This window comes from Heterocephalus glaber, unplaced genomic scaffold, assembly GCF_053883595.1.
Source record: "Heterocephalus glaber isolate CG9 unplaced genomic scaffold, H.glaber_assembly_v1.0 deba00001509, whole genome shotgun sequence".
NCBI classification, from domain to species: Eukaryota; Metazoa; Chordata; class Mammalia; order Rodentia; family Bathyergidae; genus Heterocephalus; species Heterocephalus glaber.
The window spans coordinates 219,804-243,512 of record NW_028258325.1 but is presented as its reverse complement, the minus strand read 5'-3'; the positions used below and the strand labels follow the sequence as shown (position 1 = coordinate 243,512).

The 23,709-nt window shown below is 49.0% G+C and overlaps 1 protein-coding gene across 11 annotated transcripts in view; it reads right to left on the bottom strand.

The window, feature by feature from the left end:
• Positions 1-213: 213 nt before the first annotated feature.
• The window catches only part of Pigg (phosphatidylinositol glycan anchor biosynthesis class G (EMM blood group)), a 33,359-nt gene continuing 9,863 nt past the window's right edge, over positions 214-23,709 (bottom strand). For 2 of the 11 annotated variants that reach the window (XM_013073050.3, XM_021260464.2), the window contains exons 6-15: positions 17,037-17,249; positions 13,561-13,778; positions 12,906-13,196; positions 11,364-11,815; positions 10,353-10,544; positions 7,383-7,692; positions 4,947-5,110; positions 1,949-2,188; positions 1,533-1,612; positions 214-1,049 (exon numbers count right to left, since the gene is read on the bottom strand). In XM_013073050.3, coding sequence (XP_012928504.1) covers position 1,612; positions 1,949-2,188; positions 4,947-5,110; positions 7,383-7,692; positions 10,353-10,544; positions 11,364-11,815; positions 12,906-13,196; positions 13,561-13,778; positions 17,037-17,249 — 2,081 coding nt within the window. In that variant the 3' untranslated portion in view covers positions 214-1,049; positions 1,533-1,611. Of the gene's footprint in view, positions 1,050-1,532; positions 1,613-1,948; positions 2,189-4,946; positions 5,111-7,382; positions 7,693-10,352; positions 10,545-11,363; positions 11,816-12,905; positions 13,197-13,560; positions 13,779-17,036; positions 17,250-23,709 lie in introns of those variants that run through there. The other 9 variants (XM_013073052.3, XM_004847498.4, XM_013073051.3 and 6 more) reach the window with 9 other exon arrangements.

Genomic DNA, 23,709 nt, shown 5'->3' with positions numbered 1-23,709 from the left:
GTGGTGGCACAGGAAGTGCTGTTTGTCAGCACTGCCCTCATCTGTGATCAGGACATGCCCTTCTAAGAGTCTGCGCTTAACACAACAGACAGCACCCTCCTCACATGTGGGTGCATCACTCTTGGATTACATTTTAGGAAACAGGTTGGGGGCTTGGCATGGTGCGTTCACACACTGCCCCCGCTTCCATTTAAAATAACGGGAAATAGAGTGTTTCAGCATAAAGTCAGATTTTAATGGATTACTGATGTGAAGTGGGAGACATGCTGTGACTAAAAAAAGAACAATTTTAGAAAGTGATAACAATCTGATACATTTGTAAATGAAGTATTAAATATTTGTACATTAAGAAGTACTCTTCTAGGAAATTTTTGGAATGGAATGAATAACAATAACTACACAGAAAACAAGAGAGAGGAAAGGTAAAATCCAGAACTACAAAGGCAGAAAAGAAAGAAGGCAGGCAAAAAGGGGAGAGATGGAGGGGAGAAGAAAAAGGAGAAACAGTACAGCAAGTCACAGGTGAGGGAGGCACTCAGTCTGGTCTTGGGTCATGCACAGCCACAGGGGACGCCAGGCACAGCAGTGCCCACAGCCCCAGGGGAGAGGCTGTTGACCTGGCCACTCTGCCAGCAGGACGCAGAAGAACATTCAGGGACTCAGCATCTTGAGTCTTTTCTGAAAAAATTACAAGGGCATAAAATCCATCCTGCAAATAGGGGGAAAAATGAAGAATTTAAAGAATTTAGCTGTGGGAAGGACCAAGAGTGAGCAATGGGTCATTTCTTACAGAGGCAAAACCGACCAGTTGTGTAAATTACAGAACAAAATATATATGTCACAAATCACGACAGTAATTCCATAGAAAGCTTGTAAGTGGGAACAGAAGGATGACCAAGTGTTGTATCAGAAGAGAAGACTCACACAAACACAGACACTCTGCCCTTTTTCCACCCAGAGATCTGTGTAAGGCTGGTTGGCTTCTTGTTCTTCAATGAAGCACAAGTCACAACAGATCAAATGCAGACTCCAACTGTCTTCAATTGAGCCTGATGTTAAAGAGATTTACAAAAATGTAAGACAATACCATTCCCACTAAATATTTTAGTTTTGGAAAATAGTTATTTTTCTTAAAATGTTACATTAACAGGGGCTGGGGATTGAGCTCTGTGGTTTCGCTGCCTGCTGCGCAAGTGCGAGGACCCGAGTTCGATCCCTGGTACCAAAAAAAAGTTACAGTAACATACAAGAGGTAATTCTTTTTTTTTTTGAGACAGGGTCTCGCTATGTAGCTCAGGCTGGCCTCAAATTCACTATGTAGCCCAGGCTGGCCTTGAACTCATGGCAATCCTCCTGCCTCAGCCACCTGAGGGCTGGGATTACAGGCATGCACCAGCACGACTGGCACAATAGGTTATTTTTAAGTGAGTAATTTCTTCGAGATGACTTAGTTTTCATTCCAAATTTCATCAACACTGACAAGCATAACCCACGTAAACCAAAGTGCCTGGCCTGGTGGGTTAGATCTTTACCTCTGCTCACAGCGGTCCTGGGCTTGCTGAGATCCCACACATCAAGATAAAGGCCAAAGCTTTCTGTTCATGACTTAAACCTAGAGAAAATTAAAATTTCAGAAGTTTCTGGGATGACCAATAGAGAAAATATGATACATACTGTAAGTATTTTGAAGTGATCTTTTATTAAACTACTCACTATTTAATTTAAATTCAAGTGCAATTGAAGCTGTTTATCAATTTCATAGGATTCACCTTTTTTAATGGTCTTGCATTTAAATAGATTTTTTTTTTTCTTTTTTGGTACCAGGGATTGAACTCGGGTCCTTGTGCTTGTGCAGCAGGCGGCGAAACCACTGAGCTAAATCCCCGGCCCTCAACAGATGTTTTAACACTCAAATCCATGATGCAAATAGCCAACTTTAAAAGCTCACTAGTTTCTAGCATCCGTCTTCGTCCAGGCGCTTGTGTGGCCAGTCTGATTCGTGGCTGTGAAGAGCACACAGAGGGCGGCTGTGATGAGCAGATGCATTCCCTCATAGAGAAGTTTTGGAGAAAATACACTCCATATGAACAGATGATAACGCAGGGATGTCACCAAAATGATGTATGTGGCAACAGGAACAGAACAGATCAGTGCATAGCAGAAGCAAGCTCGGCCCATTGCTGAATCACTATAAATAAAACAGAAAGCATGCATTAGAACATGCCTCAGACCACGTGTGATCGCTGCTGCTGCTCTGAACACCGTGATCATCCTTGCCCAGGGACTACAGGACATGACACTCTTCTGCACACTCATCCTGTCTCCGGACACTGCTGGGGATCCTGCAGATGTCCTAGAGAAGGGAAAAACCAGATGAACACAAACATAGCAGCATGTTCAACACTAAGAAAACAGAGCAGAAAGGCCGAGTAAAGGTGAGCCCTCAGAAATGCTCCTAAACCTTCACTGTTCATAGAGCGACTTGGGGGTTTCCTAGAAATAGGAGCCTCCCCACACAAATCTGGAGCAAAGTGGCTGGAAGCCAGGGGCTAAGAGCTGTAAGCAGCAGCTAGGACCCTCTTCAGAGTCATCACACTCTGAAATATTTGTGAAAAATTCACCCCAGATTTTGCATAGCTGTTTACTTAAAAACTATATGCAAGTACTACTACCTCATACATGACACTGAATAGAAAATCACACAAGGAAGACACACAAACAACAGACACACAGCCTGCACCACTGTTCCTGCAGTCTGGGGAATCTGGCCCCAAAGTGTGTGCTCAGGAGGGGAGCAGCACAGAGCAGCATCACTGGAAGGGGCGCCATCCTGGAAACAAGAGCTGCTCCCTGCCCCACTGTTTCTAAACCACCAATACAAGCATCACATAAATCTAACCTAAGCTTTAAAGTAACTTCCCAAGGTCTGTGATCACTGCAGAGTTCTTCTGCCCATCTGTGGCCTCTGGCCAGTCTGGAAGGCCTAGGGGCTCTCAGGTCCCAGCCCCACCCATGCTCTGGCTTTACTGTCTCCTCGAACCCTGCACTGCACTGACCAGGCCTGTGTGTGCTGTTCCCCTGTGGTCGGCCCACATCCTGCATCGCTGCTGCCTCTCACTCACAGCATCTCTCCTCAGGATGGAGATGGGATCGGCACTGCCATGCCAGGGTAGGCGCCTCCCCTGGGCGGACAGTGCCCATGGCTCACAGTGTCCACACTGTGAGCCCTGAACTTGGGGGCATGGCGAGCTTGCCTAGCTGTGGTAGAAGCTTAGGGGTGCAGCAGCATGTGTGTTGAGGGTGCATATGCCAGGGTCACCTATGTGAGTGCACTCTGCGATGTGCTCCTCAGTCCTGATGACCAGGAGACTCCACCAGGTACTACCTTAAGACAGCCCCACAATGCCTACTGCTTCTGTGATCACTGTCCAGCTAAGGTTCCACAGCCACTCAGTGGCCACAGATTAGGGCTCTCCAGGTGCTGGGCTTCACTGGCTCCCCTCTTGGCCTCTGCATGTCCTCTTCTGCCTGCTGGGTCTTCAACCGCCTGTCACCCCAGCACATCTCAGCATGGCTCGATGCCTTTGCCGTGGCAGCCCTGCAGCCTTCCGCCTCACTGCTTTCTCTTCCAGCTTGCAGCTAAACTTGGGGGAACCCTACAAGGGCTACCTTCCTGCATGCCCTGAGTGACAGCACCTGCCTGGAACACTGTGCCAACACCAGGTAAAAGATTAGCAGGCAGGTGCGCTCTGTGGGTGAGAGGCGGCGGGGGACTGTACCACCTTCTCAGACAGTGTGTGGTGAGACCCAGCTTCTACTGCTCGGCCTGTGCCCAACGTAGGCAGACAAGGGCTAATATTATCTGTCTAGAAGACTGTGGCTAGGTCCCTCATGGTGGCCAGTGGGCTCCTGGCCTCACCAGCGAACTCCGGTGCACAGCCATCTGTGCTTCTAACCATGCTGCCCAGCTCAACTCGGCAGCCCTGCAGCTGGGATCCTGACCACTCAAGACAAACTCTGACCTGCTGGAAACACCTTCTCTAGGCACCATTTAGATTTCATTACAATTTTCTTACTTTACTGAAGCAAAATGGAAATGGGTAAAACTTGATGCTTTAAGCTTTTAAAACTGAAAGGGAGCGCCGGGGATTTGTCTCAGTGGCGCCGCATCTGCCTCACAAGCACAACGCCCTGAGTTCGATCCCTGGTACCAAAAAAAAAAAAAGAGAAAACCATTTGTAAAATGAAAGAATACTCAACTACGGAAAATATCAATTAATTTTGTCCACTGATTAAAATGCTTGTAACCAACTCCCTTTTTCACAGGTGCAGAACTGAGTGTCCCCATGCTACTTCATGTCTGACCCTGTCAGGCTGACTGGCACTGGGGCTGCCTGGTCAGTGGATAGAGTCCCTGCTCACAAAGCTGTTTTTTAGGGGGAAACTAGACAAAAACTAATGACTGAGAAAGAGGAGAATGAGAACACGAGAATGCTGCAGAGAACACAGGCAGGGCAGGCCCGGAGAGCGACACCTATGCGAAGGCCAGAGGAGGCGAGGCAGGGAGCTGCCAGCGTGGGAGGTGCAGGGCGGAGCTTCCTGGCTGCCTCCTCAGCAATCCAGTCAGCAGCCGGCCTCTTGCCGTCGAGCGGCTCTGAGGCCAAAGGCTAGTGTCTTTGTCTTCTTGCTCCCGAATCCCCAGCAAACAAAAGCTCAAGCAGCAGAAGACATCCCCTTCCCCAGTGACTGAACTGGGGGAATGAACCTGGCCCACACAGAGTCCTCAGACCGCTGCAGGCCTTGGAGCTGCAGACTGAGCTCATGTGAGGAAGACTACTGGTGAACAGGCTGTCAGACCCATGGAGCTCAGATGCCCTATCTAGGACAAGGCGTAACTCCTGGAAACAGGAACCTTCAGGTTTGTGCTGAAGACAGATGTGCCTCACCCACTTGCTTCTGCACTCAGGAAGTGTGCGAGGTGGCCAGCCCACAGCACAGGTCCCACATACGTCCCAAACACGGTCAGGAATGTGGCTGGAATTTCCATGTAGGTGTCTAAGCCCACGAAACCTGATGAGATGTCGATGGTGGCGATGTTGTTGGAGTTGCCCTGGAACAGAGGAGACCAGGGCTGATGATGGCCTCACAACACACAGAATCAACCACTATTGCTTGAGTGTGGACACGTGGCCAGACGACCACAGTGGTGTGAATGCACTGTCAGAAGAGCCAGATACACTGACCACAGCCAGGTCCCCGGGCTGGCCCAGGACCAGTCACCTGTCTGCCTGCTGTGCCATTCCAGGCCCACAAGAGCCAGGTGGCTGGTTCAGAAATGTCCCTCCGGAAGAGTCAGCCTGCTGGCTGGGCATGGCAATCTCATTTCTTTGTCCTTGAGGGGAGCAGGGACCTGCCCTCAAGGGCCCCCATCTGTGGGGGCATACCAGGTTGGAGACTCCTGGCTGTGGCTGAGGTAGTTCAGAGGGTGAGCTGGCCCTGCAGGAGATACTGGCCTCTTTCTGAGAACTGACTTCTGATTGTGGCGAGTCTGGATGGTTCTGGGCAGCCTTGGCAGGTACTGTGCTGTGGGATGCAGCTCATCCTACACGTTACATGGCAGGATCTCCTAAGGGTCCACCTCTCTCCACTTTCAGTCTGTTGAGCCTGGTGATCTGTGCATCATGTAGACCCCTGAATCTGACTCACACCCTGATCCCTCGCTGGGGCCAGTGGGCACAGTGTGGTGCTGCTGCCACCTGCACAGGTCCAGAGACACACACATCCTCCTGTTCCACAAGCCCATTTCCCTGGGTGCTGCTCCTCTGTATCTCTTCCCCGAGGTCCACTCTGCCCTGATGCAGTCTGTGTTCCTATCTCCCTTGCTCAGCCTAGCCTGGGGACAGCAGGAGGGTGGCAGCAGGAGGAGTGGGAGGGGGCAGATCAGGGCCCAGTGGGGACATAGGTGGGTCTGCTCTTGGAGCAGAGTCAGCAGAACAGAGGGTCAACCACACAGTCTGCAGTGGGGCAGCACATACCACCATGCTGCCGCCAACCTGCATTAGCTCGCTGTTGTCAGCCATGAGACATGGCACACTACTGTCCCTGGTGTATAGGAAGGAGACTGAGGCACAAAGATGGGGGGCCTAGTGCAATGGAGGGCCAGCAAAACAGAGCAGCCATGTTCCTGATCCCCATGCAGTCAAGGAAGCACAGCGCTGAGGGCAGCAAGTCCAGCGCTCTTCTACCAGACCTGAGAGTGAAGGGAAGGAGACTCGGGACAGGCAGGGCTAGGTCAGGGCCACAAGAGGACAGGGAGAGGACAGGGGCACATAAACGGGAGGCCTAAGACAGGGAAGGTGGGTAGGGAGGGAGAAGACAGGATGTGGAGAGAGAAGGGTAAGGGAGGCTCCACCAGGCTCCTGACTCAGTCTAGGAGAACAGCACTGTTCATGGTCCCCAGTTGATAGGGAAAGAATTAAGGCTGAGCATGCACTCAAAAGAAGCTTCCTGTGGGAAGGTTCCCTGTGTTCTGTGGGACACCCCGTGCCGATGCCACCCTAGGTTCCTTGGCCAGACCAAGGCTGAGAGGGTTGGGAGGTGAACCCGCGGGCTGGCCTCAATCTGGCCATGCTGTGGAGGCCTGGCGGGTTTCTCTAACTCACTCACCATGAGACCAGGAATACAACTTGGGGCCCAAGAAACCGGGAATGCAGGAGGAACACAGGGATGAAGCCCTGGCGGGACACAGTTGGACGAGATCCCGGGACTGGGTCGAGTGGTGGCAGCCGGTGTGCACAGAGGAGACAGAGCAAGTGTCCTGTGGTGGTACAGTCTCTCAGCCAGGGAGTTGGGTTGGAGGGATCTGCAGTGACCTGCATGCCCCGGGGACACCAGAGGTTGTGGGACAACTGTCCAAGTGTCTGGACACAGTCAAGTAGGCTCAGGCCTGCATGTGATGGGTCTTTAAGTACCACAGAAGCCCTGCCATTCTTCCAGGCCCCTCCAGTGGACTAATAGCCATGTGGGGACACTGGTCCCCAGTGTGGACAGCCCCGACACCAGGATGAAAGCACAAAGAAGCAGAGTTACTACAGTTATAAAAAAAGCAAGCAAAACACTTGGCGTGTTTTCTTAGCTGCTCCTCGTAACTAAATCCCCACTTGATCCTGCAGAGGAACCATCAGCTGTCAGGCACACTCACAAGTCCACACTAAGGATGTCCTCTTTAAATTACTTATAAAAAACCCAGAAGTTTAAGCACAGTTCACCACGCATACTGACTAAGCAAGGACCACTTTCCAACTTCTAAAATGTTCTCTACCAAAAACTAAGATATAGAAAAAAGTGAATAGTCTTCTACCCATGATAATAATAAAACCTACCTGAAAATAGAAGAATGCTTGACCGAACCAATAATGCATTACAGTGATCTCAGCTACATCGTGTCTCAGGGGCTTCCAGATGAACTTAGTCATGATGGTCTGGATCAAGAGGCTAAATGTTAACACCGGAAGATTATGTGGTCTTAAGAGCAATGCTGCCAGAAGAACTAATCCACTATATAGCTCCCACAAACCTACAGTCTTGACTTTGAAGTCTGCAGCAATGACTTGAGATCTAAGCAAGTCTTTGGTGCCCATGAACAGAATGCCAAGGACAAAGACATAAACAAAACGAGCTTCAAGAATACCCCTAAAAAAAAAGCAAAACAAGTTAGATTCATTTGGACCAAATATATATGTTCCCATGAAAAACATGCGTCTGATTAGGGATGGCTAAGTGTGTCAGCACAGCTAAAGACGTGGTGGCGCCCTCCCAACTGCAGTTGTCACCTCGCACTCCCCCAGCCTGCAGGACCAGCAGGCAGGCCTGCCCCATGTCCTTCTTGGCAGAGCTGCCTTCGGGGGTGTCTCCCTCCTGTGGGCAGAGCTGTACCCTTGCAGCACACTAGGAAAGTCACCTGGTACAGTTTAAAGCCACTGCCCCGGTATAAAACCCCACTCTCAGAAACTCCCATTCGTTCACGAATGCTGACTATGTGAGCGAGAGTGTGCACAGTCAAGAAGATTCAGAAAGGATGCACTCATAAGTGTTCAGTCTGGGTCCTGCGTTCAGCTTTGCTGTTGGGAAGTTAACACTGCTGATGCTCAGCTTTGTTATTTGTGAAAAGAACGAAAAATGGTATCTACACCCCTCATGGCTGTCAGAGGAACTAAACAGGGAATATGCATTGTTTGGCACGGTGAATATTCAGCATTACTTTCATGAGTTAACTATTTCAGCACTTCATTTAAGGCAGTAAAAGATATAATCTATGATACTAGGCCCAGGAACTTCATTTTGCAAAGCACATATATTCCTAATACCTAATTTTTTTATACAATGCAAGACATCATTTAAAACATTACGTAAGGGTTGGGGACTTAGCTCAGTGATGCCGCTGCCTGCCTCGCAAGCACAAGGTCTCAAGTTTGATCCCTGGTATCAAAAAAAGCCAAAGCCAAAACAAAACAAAAAAATTAAGTAAATTTTAAAATATTAATAAAATAACATATGTTTTAAAAAATGAGGGTTTTAAAAATGATTTTCTTAGAAAGGTTTATGTATTTAAAAATCCCTTTTTCAGTATGATCAGTCTGACTCCAACACAGTGGGCCACGTGTGCCTGTGCCTGCACGCGGCCCTCACTGAGGAGCTGGGCTCAGGGAGCTGGCAGCCCTGCAGGCCAGGTGTGTTCTGGGATGAGTGCCAAGGGCAGGCCCCAAATGCTTAGAGAAGGGGGACCTGCACGGGTCAGAATCATTGAAGAAGTTTCAAAGAAGAGATGGAACTGGTTCTGTACCAGGAGATGAGCCCAAGGCTGCTGGTGGTGTGCAGGAAAGAGCATCTTGAAACACGCTGAAGCCCTTCTGCCCTAACCAGTCAGTGCTTCCTGTGCTCCAGGGCCACCGCCATGAGCATTTCCTCCAGCCCAAGCTGGGCTTCTAGTGAGAAGAAAGCAAGCCACAGACAACAAAAGACTCCAGGATCCTGGATGAACCCAGAATCACAGCAGATCTAGGACCAGGTAGATCTGGAACCAGGATGTATTTAGACAGGATAGGAAGGGGTGAGGGATGGAAGCATTTTCTGGAAGGTGAACAAGCAGACTCGTTGCAAGAAAAAGCAAAACAGCTGGCTTTGGACACTGCAGACAACATGCTGCAGTGGGCAACCAGGCAAACGAGATGCCCAAAGCCTGGAAACAAGCGCACAGGTCGGGGAGCACGTGAGGACTCATTCACAGGCTGCAGTTTGCGATGACACAAATGCCCCAGATATAACGGCCAGTCTGATGTTTTCCCAAAGCCTTGGACTCTGAACGAGACAGTTTCTGAGACATCTCCACAGCGGGCCCCAGCACCTCGGACCCCTCCGCTCCACCCACTCTGGCCTCCTGCCTCAGCAGGGGCTTCCCTTCCCGGTGCCCCTGAGCTCAGTGACCACCCACCGCCTGGCTGTGTCCCCTGGCTCCCTCCTGGACCTTTCGTTCTACTCATCGATTCTGGACACATGCAATGTACAAAAATAAAGAGTTAAAAGGAAAAGCACAATCCACCTATGATCCTGAGTCCTAAATACTGCATAATCACCAGTATTGTATCTACTCTTTCATACAAATATGAAAAATTAAACTGACTTGGTAAGCTGCGATGGTATGGCAGTTTTATAGCCTACTGCTCTACAGTGTTTTCCTATTTCTACACAAACGCTTGACCAGACAGCTCAGCTTCAACTCTGCCAGGCTGGAAGCATTTCTTTGGTGTAGCCACGTTCTCCTCAGTATACATGCAGCATGTTCATTGAGCATCATTTGTACTGCACAAAGTAAAGAGTAAAACAGTCGTCTACCAACCATGGGGTGACCAACTGTGCAGTCATGTGGAAGCTCCACAGAAGTATATTAAAGATGGCTGATTTTCCAAACAGCTGTCAGGACAAGCATTTTCATAGAAATAGGAAGTTTCTACAGTCACACCACAACTGAGCAAAGCTGCCATTAATTAACTCAGACACCAGCCTGTCGCTTGTTAGTCCTACGACATCCCTGGAGATTGTTAATTAAAAAGCCAAAAATCCCAGTGACCTTCCAAGCTATCTGTCTTTCTCCCAAAAGAGTGCTAACTAACAAAGTGAAGATTTTGCTAGCTGCGTTCATGATGGTTTTGTTAGCTAGGCTCTAGGAGCTGCTGATGAAACCACCATTCATAAAAACCAAACTGCAGTGTTCTAAAGATTGGCAGGATATTTTTCGGTACATAAAATACAATGACAGATCTGAAAGCAAGTCCACATGTCTGCAATGTACTTACTTCGAAATGCCTCTGTTGGCTGGTTGCCATGGGAACAGCAAATTCCCAGTAGCTGCCCGATAGCAGAAGACACCCAGCAGCCCTAGCGCTAGGGCCACCTTGACCACAGGGGAGCACCCCCTCTGAGCCAGCAGGAAGACCGCAAGCAGGGAGAGGGCAGCCAGGCAGGAGAGCTCCATCCTGTGACTAGGGCTGCAGTGAGACAGAAAATCCCAAGGTTGTTACCAAGTGGGACTACTGATGTACACAATCCACACCCAGCGGCTCCAAAGAAGTGGATTAAAGATAGCTGATTTTCTTAGAGAGAAAAAAAATTGGTTAATTAAATTTAAACAAAAGTTCTTAAAATGTGACAAATAAGTTGGTTCACCGGAAGTCTCATAGCTTTGACAGGCTTAGAGGCTGGGCAGGAGGTATAAATAGTCCTGTCCCCACCACCCTTGACTGGCTGCATCCTTACCCCACCTCTGGCAGGCTGCCCCATGCCCTGGGGTGAGGGAAGGTGCAGGAGTGGAACCGAGCCACGTTTGGAGTGCTGGAAGGCCGGGCTCTGTTCTCCACTACACCTCATACTCACAAGCTCAGACAATCACTGTTAAAAGGATGATTAAATATTCTACCACATATACTCGGGCCTGGCAAAAAGATGTGAGCATTCATTTGCTACTGAGCTTTAAGCCGCATGCACATTTTAGGCACTCTGGATGGCCATGTGCCACTGAAGCAGGTCAGGCAGACAACTGTGGAGGAGTGGGCAGCTGCCCGGAGGTACGAAACTCGCACCTCTGCACCAGGACAGGAGTGCCCTGCAGCACGGAAGTGCAGGGTGCAGGTGGCCCACGTTCACACCCCAGGGGATGTACAGACACAACTGCTCCAGTGATAACTTCCTCCATTTTTCAGATCTCAAATGGTATCCTATTCTTAGCACAAAGAACAGGCCTAAGTGTATTCAAAGAAGACTGGTGTGTGAACTCAGTAGCAGGGTCAGCCTGCTGGGGTTGTGCTCACCTGGTGAGCCAGTGGCTGAGGTCTGGCCGGTGGGCTCCCTGGACCCCTGTGTGGTTCAGGGACCGCAGCAGTCGGCAGCAGGCCAGTACCAGCCATGGCCCGGCTAGCACTGCCCAGCGTGTGTGGCCTCCGCGTGCTCCAGAGGGGAGCCCTTTACTCGCCTGGCCAGCCTTGGGGGCTTCACAGGCTGTGCAGTCCTGTCGCATGCAGGTGGCTCCCACAGTCCCTGGCTCTGTGTGGAAGTAGCACTGAAGCTTGCTGTCATCCCCCAGGAAGTAGCTCCTGCAGGTTTCCTGGCTCAGAGCCAGACACAGTGTGTTGACCAGGAAGTACCAGGTCTGGTGCTCCTCTTCCACAAAGCTGCTGGCTCCCAGGCTCAGGACATGGCCCACCGTGCCCAGCAGGAGGAGGAGGCCCACCTCTGACCATCCTGAGCAGGGGTGGGCTGCACTCTGTGAGGAAGAAACGCGTCTTATTAGGGGTGATCTGAAAATGGCACACACTCACTGAATGTGATGATGTCCTTGCTCAGAGCAACTACCCGTGACAGGCCCTAGGTGTCTTCCTGAGCAGTGCCGCAGAGTTGCCCAGGAGTCCCTCCTCCTGTGCCGCCCTCTCTCCCTAGCCAGAGTAGCAAAGACCAAGATGGCCGGGTGAGCCCAAGCCCATGGGCCAGGGCCCCTGCCAGCCCTCCTTCCATGCCAGTTCCTGCTGTTTGGAAACTGAAGGCCCCGACACATCCTGCAGATGTGCTGACAACAAACTTGTTCATGAGTTTCTAGAACTCTAGTTTCCACTATGAGCAGTTATATCTGTTTGAAATGACAAAGAGGGCATCACAGTCCTTTCCCTTTAATATTCTAACTTTAAATGGCTCAAGGCTCAGTTACTGCCATTTGTTCTTTTGATATCTATTAACTGTGTGTTGTGAGATACTAGAAGAGAGGTAGCATGAACCCAGCTAGGGCTGAGAGATACAGAGATACAGACATGAACAAAGACAATCTGAGTCCCAGGGACCTCGAGATGCCCACATGCATCCCCCACCTGTGGGGTGTGCAGGCCTCCATCCTCACGGTGCTCTGGACACTGTGGACCTGACAGCTGTCCATTTCTTCTCTCTGCCCTGCCCCCACCTCCCAGCTAACGAACAAAGGTGCCCGGCCAGAGACTCAGAATTCAAAGAACTGCACTTGGGGACGCAGAGGCACAGCAGACCAAGTGTCCCGGAGCATCCTGAGTGCCCACCAGAGGACCATGCCCTTGGCTGCAGCTCAGATGCTTTGTGAGACTCAGGCCCATGTGGGCCGGTCCTCCATGGCCAGCAACCCTGAGGACCCTTCTGCTCCCCTCCTAGAGCTCTCCTTCCAACCAAGCGCAGAGGCATGTGGCCTGATCACCACACCGGAATATGGGGTCCCGGCACCCAGGAGCCTGGGATGGGCAGCTAAGGTCCCCCACTGCCATCCCCTGTGAGGTGCATACCAAGTGTTCAACCACATCTGGGGGACAAAAGTGGGCTGGTGTAACAACCGTCCACACCTGCTGTACCTTCCGCAGGAAAGTGCTGTCCATGACCATCCTGGCAAATGCAGACGCAATCACACAGAGCAGTGCAGAAACCAGCACCATCACGCCTCCTGCCGCCAGCCATGGGAGGCTGCAGAGGTAGCAGGAGCTCTCAGCTGAAGTGCATACTACTACATGGATGGCCGACAGGACCAGGAACATCAGGTAGAAGAGAAGAGAGAACACGGGAGATGACAGTGGCACTTCTAGCTCAGCCCTTCTGCGCAGCACCTGTGGGATGCTGAGGAGGAGCAGGATGAGAGTCTGCAACAGAGGACGCCAGCATGGATTAGGTGGCCAGGTGTTGCACGGTCCACAGGACCCAAGCCTCCCCCATGCCAGCTGCTCACACAGTGGGACCAGACGAGGCCCAAGAAAGAGGATTTTTAATTGCCTACTGGAAGTACACAGTATGGCTTATTTTTGACCTCCTGTGGCAACGCAGGGTACATTCATCGGCACAGCTTTGTGCAGTCACAAGCTGGACACATGGGAGGGTGAGGAAAAGCTGTCTTTTCTGGGTTTAGTAACACTGTGGTTAGTACTGTATATATTTCAAACTCATATTTTGGCTGAGTTGCCAAATCTATGCAACACCACCTGAGCCCCACCACATGAAGGTTCGTACCTCCAGAACGATGATGGTCCCCACCGCCATGGAGTAGGTATCATACTGAGCCACGTGCGTGCTTAGTGCCAGGCTCAGGGTCCTCAGCGCACCCAGGTACTGCCTGGCCACCTTAGTCCCCAGGTTGAGCAGCGCACCAGAACGGTCCTCCTCTAAGTGCAGCTTCACCCAATTCCCATGGAGCTTTTCTGCCATTACAAACTGCTCAAATCCAGGATCTGCAGGGCAGAAAGATCTCACATGGTGATCTGCAGCATGAGTTATAGAACTGATACCCAATGCACACTGCTTATTCCTTCAGGGGAGGGGCAGCAACATACTATTAGTAAAACTGTAAACACTGACAATGAGCTTGTCTGTCACAGCTTTCCCAGGGCCTGGGTCCTTCGTATGGATAGAAATGTCTGCCCTCTACTTGACCCAGACTCCTCTCTACACCTCTTACCTGGTCACACCTCCTTCTCACCCTCTTATTGTCTCTTTCCACTCTTCCTTTTCTTGTGCAACATAAAACCATTCCTGAGGTGTACTGTGTCAGTTGGTCCTGGTTGTGCAGAATCGTTCCGGTCCTCACAGCACATGTGTGGGGACCCTAACCCACACCTACCTCCGCGCCCAGCCGGCCCTTCCGTCCTTGCACACATATTGGCTCCTTAACCCCCTTCTTTAAGTACCCTCTGGAAAGTGACTCCCCAGCCCTTGGCTCAGGAAGGCCAGTGATGGCCTGATGTAGGAGGCCTGACCCTGGGAAGGGGCTGGCCTCATGGCTGCTGCCTCTTGCAGCAAACACTGGCAAGCTGCCAGGCACTGGTGTCCGCCCTTTCTAGAGCTAGACGGTCTCTCAGTCCTGCCTGGATCACACTTACTCATGAGTAGACAGATCCTCAAACCAAGAACCTTGACCTGGTGATATCTGAAATTCTCAGGAAGGGCCACTGAAGGGGGACTCAGAAGTGCCTGTCAGCGGGTCCCCAACCTGACAGCTCTGACCCAGCCACAGGTTTGCCTCACAGCAGCACAAGAACTCTTACAGACAACCCAGTAGCTGCATAAGGTGCAGACATGAGCCCAGATACTTCCAATTCCATGCTCATTACTGCTAGCAGACACAGCCTTATAGCACCAATGGCCAGCACCCCACTAAGCAGCTCTTCCTTTCCTTCCCTCATTGGCCAGTGGGGCTGGGATGCAGACCTGGGTGCCTCATGTTTCTGTGACTCCATATAGAGGCTGCGGGGCACAGACATGAATGCCCTTGTTTCTATGACTCCCTCTGGATGCTATGGAGTGTAGACCTGGGTCTCCCACTTTGCAGTGCTGGGTGCAGCAGTTAGGATGCCAGCCTCATGGATTCAAATTCACATTCTCTCTCTTTTTCTCGCAAGTACACATGCGCATGTGCACAGACACACACACACACACACACACACACACACACACACACGGGCTCAGACATGCAATTAAAAAGTGTGAAGAATGGTATGACAGAAAAATACACTATATAATGAGTTCTAGGTTAGGGGAGGAATTGGTTCTAGATTTAAAGTGGGGTGGGGCAAAAGCCTGGTCTGACATCTAAGCTGAATTAAAAGGGTACTTTGGAATTAACTCTGAAAACCCAGGGAAGAGACTCTAGTCAATGGGAACAGCATGTGCAAAGGTCCTGAAGCGAGAGAAAGTCAGTCCCCCCAGAGCAGAGACCACGAGAGGCAGGTGCTCAGGGCAAGCTGGGTGTCTGAAGGGCTCATTGGTCAGATGGGGTCCGAAACCTGCTGCTGGAACTGTGCTGATGGCAGAAATGCAGTCTCCTTGCGGCATGAGACCCAGGCAGCGGCCTTGGGGTCTCTTCCACCCCTCACAGTTCTTGATTTCTCCCTACCCTGACATTTCTGAAAGAGGCAAACCACCTTTTTGTTGTTTTTGTTTTTAATGGTGTTTTTACTGATATAGCAGAAAGGGCACTTTATAGCGAGAGCAAATACGCAAAACTTCACTGAAATCATTTTTGAAAAAACAAAACAAACCAGAAGCAACAGGGGTCCAGGTTTGGGCTGTACGGGGGTCGTGTCCAGGCCCTGCCTGACACAGCACTTCTCCCTGGACCCCGGGCCACACCTGGCTCACGGTGCCTTCTCGCCCTTGCTGCCTGTGGCTCCAGACTGCCCCCACCTGGCAGGCTGTGTCTCCCACAGGTGACACTTGCCTACTTGTACTTGTCCTGGTGGCTGCAGCCCAGCTAGGGAAGAACTGACAGCATCGCAGCAAACCCTGCCTCAGACAGGAGAAGCCTTCTGTAGACTCACAGGGAGCCAAGGGCGCTAGTGCCAGCCCGTGATGGGCCTGGGCGTGTGACTCAGCTGACTACAGCGGCTGTGGGCAGGTACATGCTCCTTCTAGGACCATGCCTTCTGGCTCACAAACACCCGAGGGTCTCAATCCCAGGGATGCAGCACCTGCTCTGGGTCCCAGGTCTGGACTCCTTTCCTTCTCTCTGCCCACACCGGAGCCCACCCTAGAGGCTTTCCGCAGCTCTCCAGTGGTCCGCTTCCAGCAGTCACTAAGGGCTCACATTGCCAGATCCAACACTTGGTCCCTAGGGCTTACTTCTTACCGGTATTCAACACAGCTGCTCACTGCCCCCAACTGAGAGTCTTTCTTTCTGTGGTTTCCTGGACACCTGCAAACCTGCCTCCTGTGATTGGTCCACCTCAGTGCATAGTCAGCCCCTCTTCTGTACTGCTGAAAACACTGGGGTTGCTCCTTGTTCCTGTACCTTACATCCCAGGGTGCCAGCCAATCCTGTCTATGCCACCTCCAAAACATTTCCTGAATGCAACTCCCATGCTCACCCCTTGGCCATCTCTACCCACCTCTCACCAGAGTGAAGCTGCTCCCCACTGGGTGAGCCCTCAGAGACAGGCTGGGTGGGCTTGGAAATGCAGGCCAAAAGCCTCGGGCTTCACAGGAAACCATGCAGCTGTTCCACTTCATCTAGAACAAAGGTGGGCCTGACGCCCGAAGAGCTGTGCATCCTGTCATCATCTCCTGGCACCCTGTTCAGACGCATCCTCAGGCTGTATGGGGCCCTGCACTATCTCTCCCCTGCCCCAGGGTCCCTGCCACCATCTATCGTGTATCACCTATTATGACGCTTTTCTCCTCACTCTGGAACGTACCATAAGCACAGAAATCTTGTACCATTCAATGCTTTAATAGTTTGTAACAAGAACTTGGTAAATACTTGTTGAATTAATAAAAGTTATGAAAGCACTCCACTTAGATGACTGCATCGGTGGGTGTTGCTTATGTTGACAATTAAGTGTCTAAGCAAAGAGGAATACAATATGTATATAATCAAAGAGTAATGAATGCAAAGTATGCCCATGACAAACTCATATAACAAAGTACAGCAGGAAAACAAGGCTCAAAGGGGACATACAGTCCTGGAGGAAGTTGGAAACTATTAACTGGTTTACCTTTTTCATATGATGGGACATTCTCTTGCAACAATCTGCTAAGCTGTATTGCGTTTAGATGTAAAAATCTCAGTTGTTCTCTCATTGGTCTTCTTTCTACAACTGGAAATAAAAGACTCCCTATACTGTCCTTTGGAATTGGGAAACCAAGCCCTATTGCAAGCGTTGCAGCCAAATCCGTCTGCTGGACCTGTGTTGGGTGTCGGATGTCATCTAGAAAAAGGAAAACATTTTAGGAAATGGTCTTGAATTTGACCTTCTACAGGTAATATAAGCCAAATCACCAATCTCTTCAGGCTATTCCATGTAGATCACACAGAAACCTCTTCCTTGCTTTCTGTGTCAGAGTTACCGTGTGCTGCCTTCTGTTACATGGCTTACCATGCACCAGGAGAGATCAGTGAGGAAACTCAGTGTGAGCCACAGACCAGGGCCACACACGAGCTGGCAGGTAGCTCAGCAGAGCCAACAGATTGGCGCAAGGGTGAGGTGGGGCTTTCTGGATGCAGAAAGCTCTGTGCTATCCTCCCTGGGCATGGCCCTAATAAGACCTGGCCCACCTTTCAGCAGGTCCTAAATAGCAGCAGGGCTTCTCTGGGGACAGCAAGCACAAGGCTTGGGTCAGCTGAGCAGGTGCAGCCCTCAACTGGGAAAGCAAAGATGTTACCTGTCAATGAGCTGCAGTAGGGTGTTGTGCCAGATCCTCGCAAGGAGTGTGGGGCTTGGGGCAAGGTGCTGGGTCAGCCCTGCTGACACTCCAGCATGGCTGTGGGGCTTTCTCATCTTTGGGCAGAGTGAGCAGCACCACACCAGGAGGTGCAGGACTGGTCCGCAGGGCTCTGAGGGGGCCACCAGCAGAGTTAACTTGGTGACCATGCTCAGTGTGAGTATCTTGGGTACTCAAGTGTGAGTCTGTGAAGATTTTACTGTAGTTGTAGCAGTTTTGGTTATATGGACTTTTTAATTTGGTCAAATTTATTTTCTTGACCAACCCTCCAGTGACGGCTTCTAGTTATATTAGAAAGAACTTTCCATCCTAATGTTATTACTTGCTTACTTCTGGTACCTTCTTCTAGAGTTTTCTTACATTAAGTGTTTTGAGCTGAAAAAACAAAACAAAAGCAAACACAACACAAATACAACAAACACACTCATACATGGTGTTCGTTGGGGCACATCACACCCAAGCCATGTGTGATTTCTCACTCTATCAAATCTGGGTGCTGACAACCAGGATTCTAAGCTGAGGGAAAAAAAAAATTACAGAAGGTCTAAGAAATGAATTTTACAGCTTTCAATGTGAATTGGAAGTGACAGTACAGACCTAATATCATTTACCTTCAAAGACTTCCCCGCTCTATCCAGAAATCTGATGGGCCTGGCATCAGGAAAGAGCACCTTCAGCTTTAGGACAGTGATCCGCAAACCTTCTTCCATTCACAGGGGCCAGAAAGAAGCTGACCAGGCCTCAGAAGAGCAGCACATGGATCAGAGGGCAGCAGAGCAAGTGAGGACAACCCAGGACTCGGAGACGATAATTTGAATATTAAGTAGAAGAGCCTCTACAGAGAATGGCAACAAGTTTATAGGCTTCAACCCTCGAGTTCACAATGCTATTAATCGGTAACAGTTGATGAATAACAGTGAACTCATCCACTGATTTCACACTGGTGATTACGTGGGAAGGATAAACCATCATTTCTCTTGTCTCTTATGAGAATGGTACCACTGGATAGCCAAAAAGTACAGGAGGAATTTTCTTTATTGAATTATTCCGGCTGTTCTGGTTTGAATGTATCGTCCAAAATGTATGTGATGGGAACTTAATCTCTAATGTGACAGTGCTGGGAGGAGAGACCATGTAGCAGGTGTTAGCTCATGAGGGCTAATGCCGTTACAAAAGGGCACGGTGGAAGAGTTTAGTCCTTTCTGCCTTCCACCCAGTGCCATGTGAGGACAAAGTATCCCTCCTCTCTGGAGGACACAGTATTTAAGGGACCATCTTGGAAGCAGGGAGCAGCCCTCACCAATGCTTGTACTTTAATCTTGGACTTTTCAGCTTTCAGAACTGTAGGAGATAAGTTTACTTCTTTATAAATTACTCATTCTATGGCATTCAGTTATAGCAGCAGCAATGGACTAAAAAACTAGCTAAGTAATGAAAAAAGAATTATAGAAATAAAATATCACTCTTTGCAAACTCCACTGAGTTAATGGTCCAAGATGACCACCCCTGGCTACTAACAGCACAATAAAACAGTCAGTCAGATATTATGCCCCTCCAGTTAGAACCAGCTTTGCCCAGACCAGATTAGACCAGATTAAAATGAACCAGAACAGACCAGACCAGATCAAACTGACAGATCTGAGCCTGCTCAAGGCTCTGGGGTATAGATTTACAAAATCGACAGAAGATGCCGCAGCAGACAATACATACAGCAACTGGCAAAGCCCAGACTATGGAGATTCCACAGGACAGATGACTGGGTATCTTTAACAAATATATTGTGGTACAATAAAAGAGGTTAATAGAGACTCAAGACACGCCAACACATCACAATGTATATATCTTACTTGTCCCCTAACTGAAACAATTAAGTAAAGAGACACTAGAAATCTGAACACTATTGATGTTGTTAATGTTATTTTTAAAACATAATAATGATGCCAAGATTATGGGGAGAAAACTGCATATATTTTAGAGATCTGCTTCCAAATAATAAAGGAGAAGGTAGATGAGTGTGGACAAAGATAAAATAAACCAGCATAAATGGACTAGTCACTGTTGAAGCTGGGTGGTGAAGTGGAGAATTTATTATAGTCTTTGGCTATCTTTATAGGTCCGAAATTCTCTATAATAAAGAATCTTTTAAAGAGTTTAAAATGTTTTGGTCTAGAATTTATATTGGTTTGGATGATGTACTTTGGTAGAACAACATACAATTCAGCATCACTTCTTTCCAGGTGAGCCAGGTATGCTAATGACACTCACTAAGTGTCCTGTGTTTTCCCCCGAGATGCTGCCATTATCCAATCTTACAGTCTGGGGTCTACTTTTCACCTCCTGATTTTGTTCCATGGATGTGTCTGACCAGTTCCTGCCAGCGTATTAGTTTTAATAACTGTAATTCTGACTAGTTCCTGCCAGGGTATTATAGTTTCAATAACTGTAAATCTGTACTGTGTACACAGATGGAGCAGATTTGATCCTGAAGCATTTCTGGTTATCATTCTCCCAGGCCTTACACCTCCACTGGCGCTGCCACATCCTCACCTAAGCATCTTTTAAACATCCCATTAGCAGATACTGATGAAACAGCCACGGTGCTGGTTGTTATTCTAGGCCTGGAAGACAGAACAGGCAAGGTCTTACCTTCATGGAGCTTATGTTTCAATAGCAAGAGGCGGGCAACAAAATATACCTGCTCTGCCTTTGTGAAGGTCCAGGAAGAGATACATGACCCTTCCCGGACCCCTGGCCCTCGAGTGACCCAGACCTGTGCTTCTCACCTCAAGGTGAGGTATTGGGATGGGTAGTAGCAGATTGGGACAAATGTGAAATCACACAGTGCACAAACCAGAGCTTCATAAAAAATGGCCATCACAGCCTCCGTCTAGGGGCATCCAGCAAATGAAGAAACTGTTATCCCAGAAAAATCAACTAAACTTTGGTAAGAAGGTCAAGAGTCTACGGCACACAAACTGTGATCTAAGCCCCCTCTCTTCCCAGCTCAGTGGGACAGAAAATTCACTCCAAGGGATACCCAGGAACACAAGGCTCTCTCTTCTCAAAGCTGCATGGGTGGGCGGTGCTTGCTGCCAGGCAAGGGCAGGGCATGAGGAGCTCTCATCTTCCCCTGCTGCTGTTGTCCTTTCAGAAACAAAAGAGAAGAATCAGCCAGCAGTTAGCTGAGCTTCAGAGCTAGATGTGACAGAAACAAAGGTAATAGCTAAGAGGGCTGTGTGTGCCAGGGTGTGCCCCTGAAGCACCACTGTAGCACTGAATTAGTCCTCAAGTCACCAGAAAAATAAACATGCCCTGGAGGGGAAAGGGTTAGTGTCCCGAGTTGCTGCACTGCTTCATTTGTGTAGTTCAGTGATGGAGATCACCCTGAGTGAGCTGCAAATTCATAAATTGGCTTTTCATATTAAGAGTCTGAGGGCCGGGGATTTAGCTCAGTGGCACTGCACCTGCCTCGCAAGTCCAAGGTCCTGAGTTCAATCCCCAGTACCAAAAAACAAAGTCTGAGTCTGCCTATTAGCTCACAATGGCTTGCCTGAAGAGCCAGCGGTTGGTGTGTGGGAATGAAACAACGCCCCACACCACTGGTTACAGCAGAGGTCTCAATGATCTGTGACACTGTGATGTCTTGGATAGAAAGACAATAGTGCAACTGAGGGCAGCATGACTCATACAGAAAACTCCTACAGAGGTAAAATTAATCCACGGGAAGAAACAAATTTCCCGTTAATCTATGAGCTGCTCTTGCTAGAATGTCTTGTTCCCTTGCTGCTCAGAACCTGCTCGCATCAGTGCTCTCCACTCCACTGCTCCCTGCACCGCCCCTTACCCCTTCAAGAAGCTGCATGTTCAATAAAAAGTGGCGAGCTGTAGGAGACAGTGTCTTAGCCTGATAAAAGCTTTGACTGTCTTGGGCCCCTCATTTATGCATTAAGATTGTGTCTTGTCTTTTTAAATCCTGCAACCATATCCTTGCTCAGGAGATTGGGGGACTGATCAGCATCCAATAGTTCAGGATAGCCATGAACTTACCATGTAGTCCAGGCTGACCTTGAACCCATGGCGATCCTCCTGCCTCAGCCTCCCAACTGCTTGGATCACAGATGTGTGCCACCATGCCTGGTCACACTACATCATTTAACATGTTCAGTTTTCACCAAAAATTATGAGACACACAAAGTTACAGGTAAGTGTGACAAACAGGAAAAATCTTTCCTGGGGAAGGGTCCATATGTCAGACTAAAAGACTTCAAAGAGGCTCATTAGAAGTGTTCAATAGCAGGTCTGAAATGGCACAAGGAAGCATCACAAAGATCAAGATGATTACACCATTTGAACACCAGAAAATCCTCAAACTTGATGAAAAGCATTTACAAATCCAAGAGGCTCAATGAACTCCATGTTGGATAAACACAAATGACACAGACTCACTGCACTGAAAATGCTAGAAGACAGGAAGCACAATGCTGAATGGTGACTTCTCATCAGAACCATGGAGGCCAGATGCAGGGCACGGCAGTTGGAAGCTGAGAGAAAAGACTGCTAACTTGGAGACTTAAATCCAACAAAACTATCCTCAAAAAAGATAGGGCCGGGGATTTAGCTCAGTGGTTGTGCTGCCTGCCTCATAAGCGCAAGGACCTGAGTTCAATCCCCGGTACCAAAAGAAAGATATCCTCAGAATTTAGAAAACAGACAATCTGGTAGCAAACTCACCTTATAAGATACAGTGAAAGAGGTTCTTAAAGCTGAAACCAAGTGACTCCAGGTAGTAATATGGGCCCATAAGAAAGGCAAAGGTAGGTATATAATTCTAAAAAACAGCACAAAGGCAAATTTCTTCCCTTTTCTTCTCTTAACTTATTTCAAAAATAATATAAAAACCATATATATATAACCAGGCATAGTATACCACACCTGCAAATCCAGCTCCTGGGGAGGCAAAGGCAAGAGGATACTAAGTTTGAGGTCAACCTGGGCAAATTAGCAAGACCTTGCTCAAAGTAAAATAAAAGGGGCTGTGGGTGTAGCTCAGTGTTAGAATGTGCAAAGCCCTGGGTTCAATCCCCAGTACTGGAAAAAAAAAATGTAATTATGCTGTCAGCTGCACTATAAAGAAATACAACACATTTGACAGAAACAGGTGGAAATGGGGGTAGAACTATATTGTAGCAAGACAATGACACCAGATGAAAACACATATCCTTACAAAAACATACAGATAGTCACAGCAGCAAGTAGAAGCAACCTAAATGTTCCTCCACCAATGGACAATAAATAATCTGGTCCACCACATGATCGAATACAATTCAGCAACAAAAAGGAATGAAAGACTGGCATGCTGCAGCCTGAATAAGCCTGGAAAAACATCACCCTAAGTGAAGGAAGCAGATCTCAAGCCCATGTGTCATGTGTCCCAGTTCCACAGAATGCCCACAAGTGGGTCACTAGTGAGTGCCCAGTGCTGGGGGTGGGGGGCATTACTAAAATGTAAGAGGTTTCTTTTTGAGAGGATCAAATGTCCTAAAGCTAACTATGACAATGGTCACCCAACGCCATGAATACATTAGTGAACAGTCCTGGTTCATAAAATGAAAAAGATGAGAAGAACACAATTGTTCGGAGAAAACAAAACAGATCCAGTGATCAGGGCTGAGGCAGGTCGTCTGTACAGCACCACACAGATGTTCTAAATATCCACACTGGAGATGAAGCGTCAGCACTTCTATCACACAACAGCCCTAACCTTTGTTCCTACAGAGAAAGATCTGGCATAATTGTCTCTTCCTTCCTGGACCAAGAGCTCCTTCAGGACAAAGGTGTCTGGCTCCTGTGCTAACCCAGTGGTGCCCAGTACAACCCCTGGCCCATCCTACGCACTCAACAAACCCCTTCTGAGGGAGTGGATGGTAGAAGACATGGGTGAGTGGC